The sequence below is a fragment of the Erithacus rubecula genome (assembly GCF_903797595.1).
Source record: "Erithacus rubecula genome assembly, chromosome: 10".
NCBI lineage: Eukaryota > Metazoa > Chordata > Aves > Passeriformes > Muscicapidae > Erithacus > Erithacus rubecula.
Genome location: NC_136662.1, coordinates 23,775,613 through 23,796,498, shown reverse-complemented (window position 1 = coordinate 23,796,498; position 20,886 = coordinate 23,775,613). Strand labels below are relative to the sequence as shown.

The following is a 20,886-nucleotide window of genomic DNA, read 5'->3' as shown; positions in this document are numbered from 1 at the left end:
GAGTCAGGAGTCATTAAGAAGCACCTCCAGCAGTACCAACACAACTCCTGCAGAAGCCTGGGGTGTGCAAAGGCACGGCCACATCCCATGGCAAAGGCTCCAGGGAAAACACCCACAGCAGTGCAAGGGGTGACTTCACTGCAGCCACTGCCTGCCCCAGACACCGAGTTTATCAGCTTTATCTGGCTGCACTCAGCTGTGGGAGGCTCTGGCCAGGACTCTGCCTGGCTCTGGAATTTTCCCCTGGCAGCCATAGGAACTATCTGGATCCACGACCAAGGGAGCACGTGGGGGAAACTGTGGCAATGCCAGCTGTGCTGCACTGAAACTGCCATGGCACAGTAAGTGCTTCAGCAACCACAGGAGAAGGGGAATTCAGACTCTTCCCAATACTCCCAGTGGGATGTTGCTCACCTCAGAAGCGTCAGACCCAGCAGAGAGGGTTCAGCTGTGGGAGCCCAGAGTTCCTAGGAAGCAACACCTATTTAACAGCCCTCCATGGGCTGACATCCCAATGGCTGAGTGATATCCATCACCTTCTGCACTGCAGATTACAAGATGGATCAACAGGAAGGAGGATGTGACATCTCCCTGAACAAATTTCTGCTTCTGCCACAGGGCAAAAAGAAGTCCAGAGTTTTCCTCCACGGTGGGGTAAATGGGGATTTTCATGGGTAACTGGGAAGGGCTGGGACAACACAGCTGTGTGAAGTCACCCCAGCTCTGTCATTTACCCTGCCCCAAGAACTTTACAAGCTGTGACTCTCCAGGAATCACCAACTCTTGCTGCCCCCTGTTTTCAGTTTGCTGTCTGAAAACGCTCAAAGCTGCTTTATCATCTTCCTACTATATTATCTCCTAAGTCTGCCAGATTGGTGAAGTTGGTTTCACAACTGGCCTCAGTTTCTTCACCATAGACTGAAGCATTTCCTTTGTCATATACAACCTTGTAATTAAGAAAACAGCCCAAAGTACAAACACACTACCCTCCTCCTTTTCCTCAGCTGTCAAGAAAGAGCTTGTCCTCGACCACAAATCAGAGATCACTGAGCTTTTAACAGTGGAGTTATAATTAAGTGACAGGGATGGGACATGGGTGTGCTGGGTTTAGTTCTCAGCTGATAGGTGAAATTTATGTGCAATTGTGATACCCCACAGTTCTGACTGGACAAAGGGGGTACTACATGACACTCCCTGAGAACAAGCACTCTGTAAAGTAATTTGCTTGCACCTCCCATATGTCTAAACTCATATGCCTACCATCAAAGCAAGACCAAACCACCACTTACCAGTTTGCTCTCTTCCTAGCAGCACAGAGATCACCATTATTTCTATTATAAGTTGATAACTGTTTTACTAATGCCTTCACAAAAATTGCTTTTTATTGACTTAAGTAGCAAATCACGTCATTCCATCATGCCAAGAAAATTAAGTCTGGTTTAAGACTGGGATCCTCTGAAAGGCATGTGAGAACACAGAGGCCTGGCAAAAGAAAAGCAGTGTCTTCTTCCCTGTGCCTCACCCAAAAAAAACACACTGAAGATTACAATTATACACAGTTATTAATATCTGGCCATAGTCATACACTTGGAGGAAACTTGCCACTACTGAAATAAACAATCTCCCTCTTAGTAAAAAAAAAAAAAATAAATACACAGATACACACAGGAATTTCAAAAGTCTAGATCTCTTCTTACACCAAAATAAATGTTTTTTGTACAAATTAAGTGCAGGTGGAAATTAGGGCAATTTTCCACTTAGGGTCCAGTTTCTAAGGAGATCAAAAGGCCTAAATGTCCACATTTCTGAAGCATTTTTTAATTAGCTTTATTTTTTATTTTAGCTTTTAATTTAAGAATTCTGAAGAAGGCCCCTGAAAACACCATGAGAAATGAATTGATTCCAAATGCCTTTACAAATCCAGACCTTGCTAGTTTAGATGACTAAGCTGCATTTTCTCAAGTGACTTATGTTCACCTTAAATCTTGATAACAATCTGTACAAATTCCTCAAGTACTTCTGAAAAACAGATGATGGTAAATAAATCACTTAAACGTTGCAACACTGAGAGGAGCAACATCTACATTCCTTTAAAAATCTTGGACAGGTTACAAATTTCAAAAGCTCACAATTAACTCCAGTGCAAGGTGTCCCTGCTCATGGCAGTGAGGTGGGATGGGCTTTAAGGTCCCATCCAACTCAATCCATTGTGGGACTCTATGGATTTAAAAAAATTAAATACACCGTCCAAAGTGATCTCACTTTACACATGTGTTTCATTTCACATCTTCTTTCTCCATAAATGTAGAGAGAAAAGGTGAAATACCAAAAAGTTTTTACCATGCCTTGTCTGAATATGGGTTTTCTGAGTTATGGAGACTTGGGTGGGCAGTGTTCAATCCACAAGGTTTCCAGTGACTGCACAGCATCTCCTGTTTTCACACCTCAGCTCTCCCTCCTTTGCTCCTTTCTCACCTTTGAGTGCTTTCCATCCCCTCAGCAGAATTTCCCTAATTATCTGCTTTGCTCTCTTTTAGATGCCCCTGCATTTGTGAGCACAGAACCACCCACCCCCTTCCCACCATGGGCTGGGACACAGCCCCACATCTCGCTGTGCCTGCCACCCTTCCAGAGCAGGGATTTGCATGGGCTCAGTATCACACCTGTCATATTCCAGAATGCTGAGTCACAGAGCAGGGCTCCACCAGGACACTGCCACTCTCTGTGCCAGGCAGGAAGCTCTGGCACAGGCAGACTGCACAAGAATTAAATGGGTTTACTTCCCAATAATGGGGCTGGACAAAAGAAAATATCTGCCTGTTTACTTAAGTAATTTATTTTCATTGAGTCCATGCTCTTCTTTCACAGGGTATTATAATTAAGACAAACATTTGTGCCCACACACAAGTGCTTTTTTCCCTTGTTATAATATTTATCCTTGTTATAATATTTACTTTATCAAAGTAAATGAAGCTGTATTACATACTTTAATTCTTTGCATTTTTTGAATAGTAACTTCTGTCTGCACCTGTGGCAGCTTTCTGAACATCTTAATTTATACCTCAGAGTCTTTCATAAAATGAGGAAAAAAAAAGATCAGAAAACACACAACAGTCAGAACAAGGACTTCTGAAAAATGCAGAATCCTTTTGAGTAATTTAATGCTAAATATCATTTAAATCCAAGATTTTTGCAATGATGTGAGCCTGCTGCCCATGCCTGTTCAACATTTCTGTAAAACTTTCCACAAGACTTCAGTTTTCAAATTCAAAAACTTCAAAGATTTCCCTTCACTTGCCAAGCAATTAAAAGATCAGCTCTTGCACAAAGAGTGTTGATTCTGAAATTAGCAACATTCCCACAGCAACAGTTCAGCATTCCCAGGGAGCTCTAACTACATTTACTATACACACTTTTTTATTCATTATATCTATCTGTAGGACAGCTCCATTTTGTTGATAATTGGTATCAAAAAGTCCTTTTAAGTAAGTGATTTAATAAAATAAAACTGAGTGCCTCAGAGACCTCTCCCATACAGGTACAGATCATTCCAAGCAATCCATCCAGAAGAGGGCACCGATGCTGAAAGGAATTCAGTCAGTATTGTTTTAACACAGACATCACCCTGAAGTTTGTCATCCCTCCCAGCAGTTCACAGGACTGGAGAGGCAGTAAAAGCCAGTTTGACATCTGCTGGCTGTACACTGGTGTGGAGGATGTGAGTGCATGGGGCACAAACCACAGGGTTGATAAGAGATCACTTCTAGGAAGCACAGGGAGTATTTTTAGCCATGTAAAAGTAAAACACTGACAAGTGTTGGCAGCTATCTCTGGGGACACCTCACTGTTGCTGCTGTCAGCCTGGTGCTGTTACAAGAAGCCCCTGATAGGAACATACCCAGTGTGGCTCCAGATTTGGCTTGGGCAGGAATTGCCATTCCAGTGTTTGCTTTGGAAACTCCCTTCCAGCACAGCTGCATTCAGAGGCTGCTGAGCCACAGGCTCACCCCACAAAGGGCAGTTCTGCTCCCATCTCCCTCCTCCTTCCCTTGTTCCTACTTCTACACTTCCATGGGCTGAGCTCACCCTCCCCTGGGCCAGCTCCAACAGCACAGGATGGATTTTCTAACCCTTCCATGCCATCTCAGAATGGTTTGGGTTGGAAGGGACCTTAAAGCTCATCCAGTGCCACCCTCTGCCATGGGCAGGGACACCTTCCACTAGCCCAGGTTGCTCCAAGCCCAGCCCAGCCCAGCCTTGGACACTTCCAGGGATCCAGGGGCAGCCACAGCTTCTCTGGGCACCCTGTGCTAGGGCCTCCCCACATTCCTCACAGGGAATGATTTCTCCCTAAGAATTTTTTGTCTTGTTTTTATTGAACCGTTTTTCTCTCATTCAGCAGGATTGACTGGCTCACTGCCACCCCAAGGGTTTGATAGCTGGGACAAGGATGCAGCAGAACACTGGAATAAAGCAGGAGGAAGGCAGCAGGGGTACAGTGTGCTGCTGAGTGGCACAGATCATCTTACTCAGAGTTTGCATGATGTATTTTGAGGATTCTCTAACCAACATTAGTGATACACACCAGTTTCAGATCTAAATATCCCAAATTGTCAACTTATCCCTTCATTCATACTAATGAAAAGAGTACAACCCCCCTCCCCCCCAAACTGCACTGTAAAGAAGAAAGATAGACACATCTACCATTTATTGAAGGAAATAGTAACAACTCCAATGTTATGTGCTTATTTAGAGTAATTTCCAGCAGGGAAGTCATTATACAAGACAGTGTATATCAGAGTAGATGATACATATATAAGATTCAGTGCTACTTACCACAATGTGTTGATAAGGATCTATGATAGACATTTTTGCCTTAGTTTATTCTAGGCAACTGCCAAATATCTATTTCAGTCCCACACAGGAGAGGCTTCCCCTTTTCTCAGAGCAGAGTTCCGTATTAAAGGTCCTTCAACTAATAAATAAAATAAAAAGATATAATTAAAATTAATCTGTTCCTTTTAAATTGTATTTTACAGAGCAAATGAGTTTCTACTCGTTAGGAAGGTTTCCACAATTCATTTTTTTACCAAGAACTTAATTTCACATAAGCTGTGGAGATATAGGTATTTACTTGCCTGAGCTGGAGAAATTTCTTGCACTTATTTCCTCTACCTCAGGGTAAGAGCAGGGATCAAGTATCTTAAATTCCAGTCATCCCAGTGCTTCTAGCAGCTCTACAGACAAACAAATGAAGAGAGGAATTACATTTATCCCATAAATATATTGTAGTATTTATTCTTCCATGCATTACAATCCTACTTATGATTACAAGCTCTGCAGGAGCAGCAATACTGCCCTCTGTAAATCCAGGGAGGGAATTCCAGCTGCTGGAGCTGTATGTGACCTCCCAGCCAACCCTGGCTGTCAGGGGATGCTCCAGAGGCTTGGAGGGGCAAACTGTAAACCAGGACTTCATGGCTCTTCTACAGGCTCTCCACAGGCCACTCCTTTCTGAGCACTCTGTGAAGATCAGGGGCCATCAGAGGCCTTCAAAGTCACAACTGTTTTCAACCATCAAAGCAACAGAGGTTATTCTTTTCTGCATCTCTAAAAAACCCTGGGAACTGTTCTCAGTTCTCAGATCCAGCTGGACCATAGTCAGACCTGAACCATCAGCAGAAATTTTGAAGTGAAAAGAAGTGAAGCACCACGTGGGGTTTGGTCTCAAGGGAATGATTCCTAATGCTAAATTCTGAAACAGCAGGATAAACCCTAAATGATGATTTATGTCACTCCTAAACCTTTGCTCTTGAGCAACTATATGAAGGTAACACAATAAAAAATTAGTTTAATTATCATCACTAGAACATTACAATGTCTTTCTTTAATCACTGAATCATTAAGGCTTGATAAGCCCTCCAAGATCATCAAGTCCAACTATTAATCCAGCACTGCCAGGTCCATCACAGAACATGTCCCAAAGCACCATATCCAACACGTCTTCTGTCCCAGAGACAGTGATTCCATCACTCCCCTGGTCATGCCTGACCGCCCTTTCCTGTCAGCCCTAACAATAGTTTGAGGCTTGGAATCACCCTGGGTTTATTTATTCATTTTTATCTGAGGAAGTATGAATAAAAAAGACTTCAACATTGGAGAACCATGGTAAACCTTCCCAGTTACATAATTTCTGGAGGAATACTGCCATCTTAGAAGGCACTCCAGGAAAGGGAAGAGCACGAGCTATCCAATCACGTAACGGAGAGGAAATTTGTAAAACCAGAAAATACTCATTTCCCCTAAGTGCACAGCCAACTACCACGCTTACTTTGAGAGGATACACAAAACCAAGCCAAGGATACTGCTCTGTCTGGGAAATAAGAGAATAGGTTAGACCCAGGACAAAAAGCCTGGTTCAAGTTAATGTCCTGCATCCGAAAGGCAGAGCGCCAGCTCCCCAGATGATCCCTTAAAATTTCAGACATGAGATCATCTCTCTCTCCTTTATAACCCCCACCTCATTTCAACATCTGCAGGAAGCACATTCGTGGCGCTGCAGACAACAATCTCTTTAACTGGGGCCAGGACGAGTCCCCAAGCACCATCTGCCCTCCATGCTGGATGAGGCAAGGATGGTGCAGATGGACAAAAATGCAAGCACGTCATCAGCGGCTGCATCCGACACCCGCACAGAGAGCGGGCAACAGGCACAACCCCGGCAGGGACAGGGAGCAGGGAGAGCTCACACACGGCCCCAGCCCAGCCCTGCCCATGCCATGCTGCTCCAAATGCAGCTCCTGGCTTGCTGTGCTAGTCAGAGCCTCTCAGGATGTGACAAGCACAGGTCCCATTGTAGGACTGGCAGAGGGACAGCTATCCGTGCTCTTCCCAGAGCCAGCAAGACATCTCAAGAGAAAGATGTTTAAGTGACTTGAATACTTAATGGATTTAATTCAAATCAGTTAATTACACCCTCTGGAATCTCACACTACATAACCCATGGAGTTTGGGTAAAGCACACAAAGAGATTTCTAGATCTAAAAATTTTAGAGGAGCCAAATACAGCACTACCAGGAAATCCTGATTACACTCATCAAGAGCCATGAAGAAAGTATTGAAGAATGTTTACTGCCAACATCTGCAGCAAACAGAGCTGTGATCCCAAAATTGTCTTGCTTAACACTTCCCCAACACACAGTCCATCCCACACAGCCTAACAGAAAAGTCTTCATGGAATCACAGAATGTCCTGAGTGGGAAGGAATCCCGAAGGACCATCCAGTCCAACCCTGTCCCTGCACAAACACCCCAGCAATCCCACCCTGTGCATCCCTGGCAGTGCTGTCCAAACTCTCCTGGAGCTCTGGCAGCCTCGGGGCTGTGCCCATTCCCAGTGGAGCCTGTTCAGCTCCAAACACCCTCTGGGAGAAGAAGCTTTTCCTGGTATCCAGGAAAGCCTTCCTCTAGCCCAGCTCCCTGGTCCTGTCCCTGGTCACAGGGAGCAGGGACTGGAGCTGGTCCTTGGGAGGAGCTGCAGCCCCCAGTGAGCTCTGCCCCAGCCTCCTCTCCCCCAGGCTGATCACAGCTAACTCAGGGCTGTATCACAAGCACATACAAAGCCCTGCTCTTTAGCTGGAGTTGGTGAACCCCACCCCTGGCAGATGCAGGGAAGCAGTGCCTCTAAGCACATCTTCAAGGACACTCTGATATCACCAACACAGATTGTTTTGTTTCCCTGGTGGTATCACACCCTCTGTGACTGTGTTGTTGCTGGGGCTGACAGCATTCCCTCCTAAAGGAAAAACAGCTGGCCAGACTGTGTAACTGTATATGATAGGTAATCAAAGAAGACATTAAGTTAACTGGAGAACAGAGGGTTATGTGGAGACCTCTCAGCAGCCTTTCAGGATGTGAAAGGGCCTACAGAGAAGCCAGAGGAGCACACTGCATCAGGAATTGTAGTGACACAACAAGGGGGAATGGCTTCAAACTGACTGAGGGAAAATTTAGGTTTGACATACAGAAGATACTCTCCCCTGTGAGGGTGGCACAGGGTGCCCAGAGATGCTGTGGCTGCCCCTGGATCCCTTGAAGTATCCAAGCCCAGGATGGACAGGGCTTGGAGTAACCTGGGAAAGAATCCCTGCCCAGGGCAGAGGGTGGAACTGGATGGGCATTAAAGTCCCTTCCAACCCAAACCATTCCATGACCCTCTGATTCTCTGATTTTTTTATTGGTCAATGTCCAAATTTACAAATTACACAGCAAACAGGCCAGAGTTTAGCCTGGCCCTGTCATGGAGAGCCAGCCTTTCCCTAAGTGCCTAAATCTCACTTTCACCCAAAAGTGAACTCTACTTGTGTCAAGACAAGGGTGTCATTGCTAGGCACAGTTTCAGAAGCCATCAGTACCAAGCTATCAGTGGATAGCTGGGTCACTCCTTGAGTCAAGAGTCTTCTGTGATATCAGCTCATACTCACTTGAGGTGACAGACTTAAGTAGAGAAGGGATTATTGTCTTGGAAGACAAATTATAACAGAGTAACTCACAAAAAGAAGCTACACACACAGACAGAAATTATTACTGGAACATTTTCATTATCAGAACATTCCTACAGATAACTCAGTTGTACAGGATATGCCAAAAGATAAGAAGAATAATGAGATTTTTCCCATGCTGAGCACAAGCTTACTCTGGAGTTAGTCTCACTGAGTGGAAAAGCTCTGAAAATGAGTAAACACAGCACAATATAAATATCATCACCAGAATACGTCCTCACGAGTGTAAGAAAAATCATTAGAGGGAGTTGTTTATATTAAGCTGTCCAATTCTTTTTCAAAAATTAAAGACACAAACAGTTTTAAAATAAAAAGTGTGACTCACCAGCACAGTCATTAACTTTCAATCTATTAGGAGAATAGAAAGAGGCAAAGAATAAGCTAAGTAATGACTCAAGCTTTTTGTATGAATGTCACCCTCCATTTCTATCAAATCAGATTACAGCATTTTATTTGGTTAGATTGATCCTGTGATTGTATAACAGAAATAACAAATACTCTGTTACTAGCATCCTGGAAAGTCACTGTAATGTTATTTCTTAATTTAGGGCTTCCCACACAAGGAGGAAGGATTACCTCTGACTCCATGTAGAGCACCCATCACTCCACTTCCACCACAAATGGAAAAGTAGATGGGCTGCTGATGTGCCAAGGAGACCCATGGGCCACAACCAAAGGGATGAGGGTCAACAAGGACAAGTGCTGAGTCCTGGCCTTGGGTCACCCCAGCCCCCTGCAGCTCCAGGCTGAGGGGAAGAGTGGCTGGAAAGCTGGGAGAGGCTTTGAGGGTGTTGGGACAGAACTTAAAAATGAGTCCAGGTGTGCCCAGGTGGACCAGAGGCCAATGGCTCCTGGGCTGTCCCAGCTCTGGTGTCACAGCTGAGGACTTTGAGTGCTGAGTCCAGTTCTGGGCTCTCATGGCCAGAGAGACCTTGAGGGGCTGGAGCATGTCCAGGGAAGGGAATGGAGCTGGAGCCCCAGGAGCAGCTGAAGGAGCTGGGGAAGGGGCTCAGCTTGGAGAAAAGGAGGCTCAGGGGGACATTCTGGCTGTGCACAGCTCCCTGACAGGAGGGGACAGCTGGGAGGGCTGGACTCTGCACACAGAGAACAGGGACAGGATGAGAGGGAATGGCCTCGAGCTGTGAGGTTGGACATTCTTCATGGAAAAGCTTGTCAGCATTGGAACAGACTGCCCACAGGGGAATCCCTATCCCTGGAGGTGTCCAAGGAACTGCTCTGGGCTGGTGACAAGGTGGGGATTGGACACAGGCCTTTTCCAACCCCAATGATTCTGCAGTTATCTATGACTGCTCTCCCCATGCCTTGCTAAGGAAGCACGGGTGGGAGGAAGGATTCTGAGCCAAAGGGCAAAAATTCAACCTTTATGCCACATTTTTGGAGGACACTGTGGGGTGAAGCTTGTCAAGGAAGTTGACACAGCACAGCTAGAGAGGAGATTTTTAGATTTGACTTCCTGCTACAGGGGAGGTAATAGACGAAAAGATAGTGAATCTTTTTTTAAAGATGACTTGTTGGCCTACAATCAATTACTGAAAGTATGGGTGACACAGCAACAGTGGAAGAAGGGCTGTGAACACTCTAGCAGGGCTGAAACTCTGGAAAAGTCCCAACAATCACCACCAGTGCTAAGTTTCACCTCTTCTAGTGCTGAAGGCTACTTTAGAGGCCAAAAGTGAGGAAGACAGGAGTTACAAAATTATCAAGCCATGAGCACACTCCATGTTACAGGAGGCAAGAATTGGTGAGTCAGGGGCATCAAATAAACTTGAATTAGGCTGGATTCAAAACAGTCTCCCTATCTAACATTCTGGAAGGAATGGCCACCCCAGCAGGAATATTCAAGAAGGATCTCTGCCTGAATACCCACACCTGTGTCACACTGGCTATGGAATTTCCCTGGACTGAAAAGCCAGACAAGTGCTGTAGTTTCCCCACAGACAGCATCTGCAGGCCTGAGGAAGAGACAACTGATTCAGGGCACAACGGTTTATGTTACAATTATCCTGCTTACGCAAAGGAAACTTAACAAGAACCACTCACTTCAACAGCCTGTGAGGTTATGAGAAAAACCCATGTCACCATATGTGAACTCACTGTATGGCTAACTCACAACAAGATTTCAAAGTGGAACTGAGCAAATTCAAAGTAAGAAGTTCACTTATCCAAGGAATGAAAGATCTCCTTGAGTTAATACCTTTAAATAACTGTTCTTCAACATCATGTTTCACTTCAAGTGAAACTGCACTGAAAATAAGAAACAGCCTTGAGAGGAAACAACAAACTCAGCTGAGAGATGCCAAGAGTACTTTTCAAAAACGGCAACAATGACTATCCCTTGCTACAGAAATCAAAGCCACAAGGAAGAGAGTTTAGATGGCAGAGTCTCAAAACTGGTCAAGAAACCTCAGGCAGCTGACCAGTAATCCCCACTGCGTGGGTCAGGCTTTTGTGGGAAGCAGCTCACTTGTTTTCCAGCAAGAAAGCCAAGAAACAAAGAGGAATGTGAAAAATCTGACGGAAGATCCACGAAAAAGAATTATTAGTATTTAGATCTAAAACAATTAGAATGCACTACTCAGGTCCACCTATTATTTGTGTCATTTCAAGATCATCTCTGCAGGTAATTTACTATGGGCACAGTGCAATTAGGAAAACCAGATGGAAAGATGCCTAACATTTCTATACCATAGGAATTTGGAGCCTAGTTATTCCACAAATAAACTTTCCATCATATAACCCTGGAATGATGTGGGTTGGAAGGGACCTTAAAGCTCATGCAGTGCCACCCCTTGCCATGGCCAGGGACACCTCCCACTATCCCAGGCTGCTCCAAGCCCCATCCAACCTGGGCTTGGACACTTCCAAGGATGTTTGACAGTTATTTGTTTAAGGGTATTTTCACTTTTGGAAGCCCAGCTTAAGGTTCACTTTTGAATTTTGAGATATTTGGTGCCCCAAGTACTCAGAGCCAGGCTCTCTGAAATGGAAAAACTCATTGCCAGTGGCAGCTTCCAAAGTCTTGCCAGGAATGCAAACACTTATGCAAGAACTCCTAAAATTAAATGATAGACATCTCAACTGCAACACCTGACTGGGCAGAGCATTTTGTTGACTATATTCTTTTAAAGCTCATGTGAAGGGGGAAAGGAAGGGAAAAAAACCTCCCCTGCATTTCTTTCTTACCTGAAGCATTGGCAAAACTTTCCACTTGCTCTGCTGTGCTGTGGTCAAGAGCTGCTTCCTGCCAAAACCTCAGGATCCCCCTTCCAGAAGCCTCACTGGCACCACTGAAAGAACTGTTGCTGCATGATTTAGAGCTCTAGAATCAGCCTCCAAAAATCTCATTACAAATCCATCCCTGTCCCCTGGGGACAGCACTGAGCTCAGCCAACTCCTAAGTATTTCTGGGCCAACGCCTTTTGAAGATTCTATTAAAATCATGAGGGTTGGGTTTGTACATACCTTTAACTTATCCACACCTTCATTCCCCTTCTTTTGCTTCCCTGCTGTAAAGCAGGAATGGTTTAAAAACAAAACCTCTAGAATAAGCTTTTATTTAAGTGTTCATGGGGTTTGGGGGGAAGAATTCAACACACAAAGGTGCCTGATGCACTCAGGCTTCAACAGTCCTGCACTACAGTTTTGCAGCGGCTTCACACAAAAACCCAACAAAAACAGCTAAAAATGGAATGAGCTGGTAAAATTTAACAGCTAGCTTCTGGTTAGATAGTGCATGTAAAACAAATTTAGCTGAACTAAGGTCAGTGTTTCCTTTCAGTATCTTTTTCGTTCCTTTTTAGTTGAATTGGTATCAGTTTTGGGGATTTCCTGGCATTTTGGTAAAGGCTGCTGGCACTGCCAGGCTGGAGGAAGGGCTGCACGCACAAGGTGTGTTTTGTCATCTCCCGCTCGTCATGTCTGCACTATGTGACTCAACTTTCTGGTTTTGGGATCCTCACTGCAAACATGAGCTCCTGGTCACCGTCTGCAGCCAAGGGGACAATTGTGCAGCACTTCCTTTGGTCTCTATGGTCATAGCACTAAAAGCATGACAAAGTTGGAGTGACTCAAGGAAATCTGTCTGGACTTTCTAGTAAAAGTAGTGATGAACAAATTTCTGATGCTGACATTTTTCAGCCTCTTTAAATGCTGAGAGTAAAATTTATATGGAAATATTTCATGGGTATTGACAAGCTGGGATCTGAGTAAGTAACATAAATATATGTTTAACACACAGACACAAAGTCAAACATAGACATGCCCAACACATATTACATTTTTGAGATGAGAGATTAAGTACTTCCATAACAGTGATCTTTGTCTTGTATCCAACCCTTGGCCGCTGAGCAAAGCCAGACCTGGAGCAAATCCCACCTGGTTCCACACTGCCAAGCCTCTGGCCAAGCAGACCTTCAGCCCTGGATCTCAGCTGTTAAATACAATGTCAGACTGGTTTGGATTGGGATGGGCTTTAAAGGGGGGAAATGATGACTTGGGTTTTAGCTTTTATATTTTTCAGATTCTCTGCTGCTTGGTGTGTAACTCTGAAAATTCATGTTAGGCGTTAGAAAATTTTCTTCACAGGGTAGTTAGACAAAACAATCCTTTTCCAGCTTGAGAACCAAGGACAAACTGTACCCAAAAAGCAGAAACAATGGTGAAGGGAAGGGGGCAAGCCAGGGGGCTGAGACTTCATGGCCTGGGGCTGTGGTTGGACAATTGACCCCAACATGCAGATGAACCAAAACTTATAAAAGTTAAAAACTCGTGACCAGGATCTATCTTGGATTTGATTTGGGTATAGCCCCAGCCAGGCTCTTGCACTGCCCAAGGTGGATCCTTTCAATAAATACCTATTTTATTCCTTTTACTCTGCCCAGTCTCTGTTCCAGGTCAGCCTTTCCAGGCATCACCCTCTCGTCCCACCCACAGGGAAGTGCTGATTTAGGAAGAAAGCTTTGAATTAAGTGCCACTTCATTTTTAGGTAACTGTTACCCACACAGACACACAGTGAAGCCCTGAGAGGATGAAGGGAAGGACTGAAGCCACTACAAATGAATGCCCAACATTCCCAACTAAAGCTTTGGAGATAGATTTTTATACAATTATTGGAAAATCTTCCCTATCATGAGCAAAAAAAAAAAAAAAGAAAAAGAAAACAACATTTCTCTTTACAGTTATGTGATTCTACTAGTACCAGGAAGTTAATTCCATCAGTGGTTACACAAAGCAGAAAAATCCACGGAAGTAACAAAACCCATAAAAATACAGCAACTTAAACATGGCCTTCAGGAGTGTGACACAATAACTTCAGTCGCTAAGGAGCCACAAACACTGACTTCAAAAGTAAAAGGACAGCAATCAAAGGGAGGAAGAAACCCCAAATTTACATATCCCCTTGTTAAAAGAGCTTTGCAAAATCTGGGACACAAGGGGGACTTTCATACTCCTCTCTGAGGCACAGAGGATTGGTTCAGGAAACTTAAATGAACTATGACTACTCTCTTACCAAACTACCTAAACTTCTAATTTAACTATTTCTTAAGACACTGAGGGCTTACTATCTCCCTTGCCAACTCAAACTCTCTCTCAGCATATTAAACACCCATGGATGTGTTGGCTCTGTGGTGAAAGGGAAATGACTGACACATTAGAGGCAGAGATTACATAGTGCAGGTGTTCAAGCACCTTTCAAGACTTTTTATAAAGAAAATGTCAATTTGTCAAAGCACAAAATTGCCAGAAGAGAACTACATCAGTTTAAACAAAACTTTTTGAGGGAGAGTTTAACCCCATTTATAGTCAAAATGAAAACAGGCAGTGAGTGGCCAGGAAAGGTCACACTCAGCTGGGGGAGAACAATCTTGCCCTACCCACACCATTTCTTTCAGATGGTGATTTTGATTCAGATTTGACTTAATGCCTCAGAAGATTTTAATTTCACAGAATCACAGAAGGTTTGAAGTGGCCTTAAAGTCCTGTGCCATGGGCAGGGGAATCTTCCACTATCCCAGGTGGCTCCAAACTCTGTTCAAACTGGCCTGGACACTACCAGGGATGGGGCAGCCACAGCTTCCCTGGGCACCCTGTGCCTGGGCCTTCCCACCCTCACAGGGAAGGACTTCTTCCTAATATCCACTATCATATTCTCTATATCAAAAATACCCTTAAAAAAATTTAACCTGCATTCTTCAGGCCACAGGGGAGCTGAAGAGCTTATTGAATAGCACACTGCATTAATGAATTTGGGCTTCTTGGAAAAAGGAATTTAAGTTTAGAGAGAAAAATAACACTTGGAAGCATGTCCCATCTGAATGTAATCACTCACTAAGAAAGCCTGTGTGGACATGTGCTATTCCAAATGGAAAATGCCAGAGAAATGCAAGATGTTGGCAGGCTTTGCTATTAGCAAAGAACTGGTTCTCATTACCAGCAGCACAGGCTTCACAGCAGCTCCCTACAGGAACCTTACAGTGCCTGGGGAAAGCAGGGAGTCTGACAGGATCATCACTGAAACAAACACACTCATAAAAATACTCTGGATTTAGGGAAAGCCAGGACCTGCTTCCCAGCACCCTCCTCTTAGATCCTGTTCCCATCTGTGTCAGGTTTCTCACCAGCACTGTCCTTACGTCAGCTGTAGGGCTTTGGTTACATGGGGAAAACTATATTTTCTTCACAATACAACAGTCCAAAACCACCAGGTTTATGAAAATGACAGAGTCTTGCCTTTATCAGGAAATAAAGGAGTGTTACAATCAGTGCTATGGTTAGAAACTCATTATCTATTTGGCTTGGATTAAAGAGGAGAAGAATTCCAACAGAACAGCAACACATGAATGGTTAGTTCTGTATTTCATAGAAACTGTGCAGGACAAGAGATGACCACTATTGCAACGTTCACTTAAACACACACCCACATTGATCAAATTAAAGAACAGATATGCCTCAAAAGTCTTTTAAAATTCTCCATTACAAGCTAGTTTTGAAAAACAAAACAAAAGCGGATCCAACCAGAAAGTTTCTATTTAGTCACATTCCACAGGTCTACAACCACCCTCTCCCCAAAATGTAGTTTTATGTTGTTTCTTCCAGGACTGCCAGATCAGGCAGCAGCTGCTGGCTTTGCATAGAGCTCCAGTTTTGCATGCGAGGTCCAAAGGCACAGTTTTTGGGATGGAGCATGCAAAGTGATGGTGCATGCCACAGCCAGCACTGCTCCCTGTTCAGTGCAATCATCCACAGCTGCTGGTTGCTTTACCCTGAGATGGGGCAGAATGAAACCTCTGCTTGAGGCCATTTGTTTTTAGCATTCACTTGACAGTGTAATAAGTCAAATGCATGAGAAACACAGTTTTAGTAACTAAATCCTATTTATAATCTCTACCCTTGAGAAACAGACATGGTAATGGGAGGGAGGGGCAGCACCACCAAATCAAAAGTAACTTCACACCAAACCTGCAAAGCCAAATCTTTTCATTTAATGGTCTGGCCAAGGCCATGGAGCAGATGGGAGGAGACAGCCTGAACAAGTGCATACAATTCTCACTCCATCAATTCCATTTATCAGTCCTGTCCTTCATGCATGTGTAATAAAATGCAATCCCTTGGGAGCTGGGACTGCCACTTACTGCAAGAAATAGACATTTCTACAGATTATTATCTCTGTGTGTGCATAAATGAGGACCTTTATAATCCCAGTAAATATAAAAGGATAATTTATTGTAGAAGTGCACATTCCTATACATCTTGGCAAAGGATATGAGCACTGATAATACTAATAGAAAAAGAAATTAGAGTTTTACTGATTTATGCTGAAATCATTCTAAGGAAAATATCAGATGAGTATCAAAGATGAGTCAGTTCAACAGCTTTACTATCAGATAACCACAAAAAAACACAGATGTGACTGATACAACTCAAATAGTTGAGAACTTGTGTATGTGGAAGCTTTTGACCCAGTATTTTGTGTCTCCTTCCTAAACTTGCATATTTAGGGCAGCTGGAAAGATGGAAAGACAAGGATTTTTGTTTGCAGACTTAGCTGTATTTTGAAAAATATACTTTCAGCATCCTAAGCTGAAGTAATGTTGTTATCAGGAGCAAAAGCAGCTCTGTATCCTTCTCTACAAATTACCCAGTGCTACCACTCATCTGGAAGGAGATAAAAGATCACAATTTAAGAGGGTTTGCCAGCAGAGCTGTGCAGCCTGGACAGCAGCCCAAAGCTCAGAGACATCACAGGCACTCCAGCTCTGACACCAGCCCCAGAGACTCTGCCCCTTGCACAGAGCAGAGGGCACTCCCAGCACATCATCTTTGTGCTCTGAGGGATATCTGTTGGAATCACATGGACTTTATTATGGAAGCACCAGTTTTTCCTCCAGGGGTCACTTAAAGAGTCTGGGACACTCCCACACTGACTCCTACTCTGGCTGTTTGTCAGTCCAGATCCCAAAAACATCCTTCCCTACACGTGCTGAGAGTCTTGGAATTACCAGCACGCAGCAAAAGTGTGAGCTGAGATGGAAGTGTCATCCCCACAAGGGAAAGGAAAACATTGTGTGAGAAAAGCTGCAGTGTCTGTGTGCCCTGGCTATACTGTCAGCCAAGACAGGACCAGCACAGGCTGAGGAAGCACCACTGCTGACAGCCCATAATGAACCTGTGAGAAAATTAATCAAATCTGTACATCTATCAATATATGGCTGATACTTTCCTCTCACCAACCCTGTGGGCTTATTTTTTACAGGAACTGTGTCATTCTGTATAATACCACAGAAGCCCAGAGTGATTGGGGTTGGAAGGGACCTTAAAGTCCATCCAGTTCCACCCTTGCCATGCACAGGGACACCTTCCACCATCCCAGGCTGCTCCAAGTCCTTTCCAACTGGTCTTGGACACCTCCACTATGTGTTCAAGCTGGAGAACTAATTGATATTTCCAAAAAAATGTCCATTAATTCTCACTTGCAGTATCGGCACAATATTTTTCATTGAAGTAAAATTTAAATGTTCATGGGTTTCTTTTGCTTTCCCCATAACCTGTTTAAAAAATAAAAGAAAGTATTGGAAGCTTTGGATGCTTAGTTTGGTCCTGCTTTGGGGACCACTTTCCCCTGTCTAAAGCCCACCTCCCATCCCTGCCTCATAGACTGAGTAACTCTGCCCCAGACGTTGACACACAGGCTACTGGAAATTGGTACAGTCAGGAAATTTGGGTCATCTCTCTGAGGTAAACACTGAATGAAAACCCTCAGGAAAGTCTGAATACCAAGGTGGTGAGGGGCTGATTTTTTTTCTTCTTTTAAAAAAGGAAGAATTCTTTTGAAAGTATTCTGTTACTACATCACGTTATTATAACCTAGGGCAGGGATGAGGTAATTTCCATTACCAAGGCAGGTTCTGGGATTTGTTTTTCAGACTACTGAGAAAGACACAGTTATATCACAGTGCCACAGCAAACCCAGACAAGAGTTCATCACCTCACAGCAAGATCCTGCTGCCCCTGCTCATCAAATCAAAGACAAATTCTTCCACAAATATGTGGAGCTTCTGTTTAGAAAGGATGAATGAAATAAAGCCAGACCAGTTACATACTCAGTTTATAAGTGTGTCTCATGAGGGGCCCCCAGGCTTTCACTGGAAGCTGAATCCCTAGCTGAACCACAGCTGTAGGGAAGGACCTGCTTTTATTGCTTAAATCACTTCCACACTGTAAGACACCAATATTTTTGACACATTCTTGCCCATCAATGTCAATTAAACAATTAGTTAAGAACTGAGTTTTGCTCCCTCAAGGAATGCCACTCCCCTTCCTTGATACAGAGGATAGTGTTGTGTGTCAAGTAAAAATAAATTGGAATTTAATCTCTCAACTCCACATACACCACAGGCCATACCATACTCTGAGCTTTTACCTCTTGAGCCAGAAATTTTCCATGGAAAACCAAGTTTTTCTCATATTTTGTAGTCAGTTTTTATATACTTGAACACCTCATTCTCTGGATGCTACTTGCTGTTATCCCTGATATTTTCCATCCCAAGCCATTTAATTAACTTCATGTGAATTGAATTCACAGTTCCCAAGTCTCCAGTTCCACTGCCAACACTGTCCTGTTCCAACCTACATGGAAGTCTCCGAATTGCCACATCCCTGAATATTGCACATCAATTCAAACACTCCAAAAGAGCCATTCCCATTATTGCAGCAGCAGTGTGCACCCAGAAAGTCATTTCTGCATTACACTGGGTTCAGCCCTTGGCACTGTCAGGAAGAACTGAGGTTATCCAAAGTGTCAGTGAAGTTTGCTCAATGGCTTTGCAGGAATACCTCTGAGGGAAATACTCAGTGTTCACCCCCATGCTCATGATTTTTCCCCTTTGTAGGATGAACATTCATGAACTGAAGGGAAAAACCATAGCAAAACCTGAAATATTTCCCACTCTAGCTGGTTTAGGCCAACTGGCAAAAGTAACCTATTCAAAGTGCCATGAAAATTATAGTCACTAGAACAATGTTCAGTGAAACGTATTCAAGTTAAGATGAAATCAAGTATGTAACCCCAGTGACGCAGCAGCATTGGATAACTGTTCTTTCTTCCTCTTTTTTTTTTTTTTTTGGCTTTTTTTCTAATTTTTTTAAGAAAAACAAGTCATAAACAGCACTTGGTGCCAAGAGCCAAACGGGTGTTTTTCCGGCGCAGATTGACTGGCCATGCAATAAAAGATTAATTTACATGATTCAAGCATAAATCAATAATTGCATTTTTTTTTTTTTTTGTTATGGATCAATGCCATAGGGGAACACGAGAGTGCAGAAAGTGAAGATTTGGGGAGACAACAGTGCTGGAAGAGCATTTATCTCTTATCTTGTTAGTGAAAACCTCTCGCTAATGAAAAGAAAATAATATAAGCACACGAGTTTTAGATTCATGCTTTCTGTCTTGAATCTTGCTCAGCAGGCTGAACAACTCTTGGTAACCACAAAGCAGCTCATCCACTGCATCAGTAGCTTCACGTGCCTTTCACCCCGCTGAAGTGCAGAACAGCATCTTCTGCCAGGAACATCCACTGCAGTCACAGATCCTACTCACGCCACTGCTCCTCCCTCGGGGCTGGAGCTTTCACCGGGAGTTTGCATCCCATCATCCACATGGGAAATTCCACACTCAGCAGTTCAGGCAGCCGAAGGGATTTTCCCCAAAAGCAAAGGCACAAGCTGCCTGTGGACAAGCTCTGGGCAGGGGTCACACAGCCCCAGCAGCTCCCCAGCGGGAGCACCAGCACGGAACTGGTGCCAGCATCTCTGCACTGGTGCAGGACAGAGCAAGTGACGCTGCACCTGTAAGCGGGAGCCCGGTCCCAAAGAAACCCAGGGAGCCCCATTAAAACCAGGCGCTCACGGCCAGGCTGGACGGGGCTCGGAGCAACCTGGGATAGTGGAAGGTGTCTCTGTCCAGGGCAGAGAGTGGGATAGATGGGCTTCCTGTGATTTTGGTCCGTGATCACACCAATATAAATGAACCAAAACCTGCTAAAGGCCGTGACCAGGAACTCGCACAGGTATTTCTCTCAAATCAGACCCAAGAGATAAGCTGCTCTCGCATGCATTTTGCGAAATGTTCCCTCTGCAGCCGCCCTGCCGCACTTCCCCCCAGCTCGCACGGCCGCCGGTGCCGGTGTCAGTGCCAGCCGCCGGACAAGGGCCGGGCACGCACCCCGGCCCGGCTGGGATGGAGCTGCGGGACCTGTGCGGGAGCCGCGGTCCCGCTCCCAGCCCGCTCCCCCGCGCTGCCCCCCGTACCTCTCGGACCCTCTCCGCGCAGCGAGCGGGGCGGGCGCACCGGGGGTGTCTGCGCAGGGAGCGCGGGCAGCTCCGCCGGCCCGGGCTGCACCGTCCTGTCCCGCCGCGGGGGCGGCTCCAGCCCCGGCGCTGCTCCCCGCCCGCCCTAGGGCCGCTCCAGCCGCGCCCGGCCCCGGTGAGCCCCGCTCCCAGCCCGCGCTTACCGTGCCGGGCTCCGCCGGGCGCGTCCCGCTCCCGCTCCCGCCGCGGGGCACTCCGCGCTCCGGGCGGGGAGGGGCCCGCGCCGCCACCGCCTCTTAAGGAGGATCCGGGCGCCGGCCGGGCTGTGAGGGACAGTAGCTGTGAGAGGGACCGGGGTGTGAGGGGACAGGGGACATGATGGGGACAGCGGCTGTGTGCAGGGACAGCGGCGGGGCTGCGGCGGCTCCGTCGCTCTGGGCGCTGCAGCCGGAGCGAGCGGCCGGTGTGACAGAAAATACCAATCAAATAAATGGAATTT

General features: G+C 45.1%; 1 protein-coding gene across 2 annotated transcripts in view; it reads right to left on the bottom strand.

The window, feature by feature from the left end:
- The window catches only part of PLA2G4A (phospholipase A2 group IVA), a 65,792-nt gene extending 45,146 nt beyond the window's left edge, over positions 1-20,646 (bottom strand). Inside the window, exons 1-3 of one of the 2 annotated variants that reach the window (XM_079314385.1) lie at positions 20,591-20,646; positions 5,135-5,237; positions 4,837-4,975 (exon numbers count right to left, since the gene is read on the bottom strand). In XM_079314385.1, the coding sequence (XP_079170511.1) occupies positions 4,837-4,869 (33 nt within the window). In that variant the 5' untranslated portion in view covers positions 4,870-4,975; positions 5,135-5,237; positions 20,591-20,646. The other variant, XM_079314386.1, reaches the window with a different exon arrangement.
- Positions 20,647-20,886: the final 240 nt, after the last annotated feature.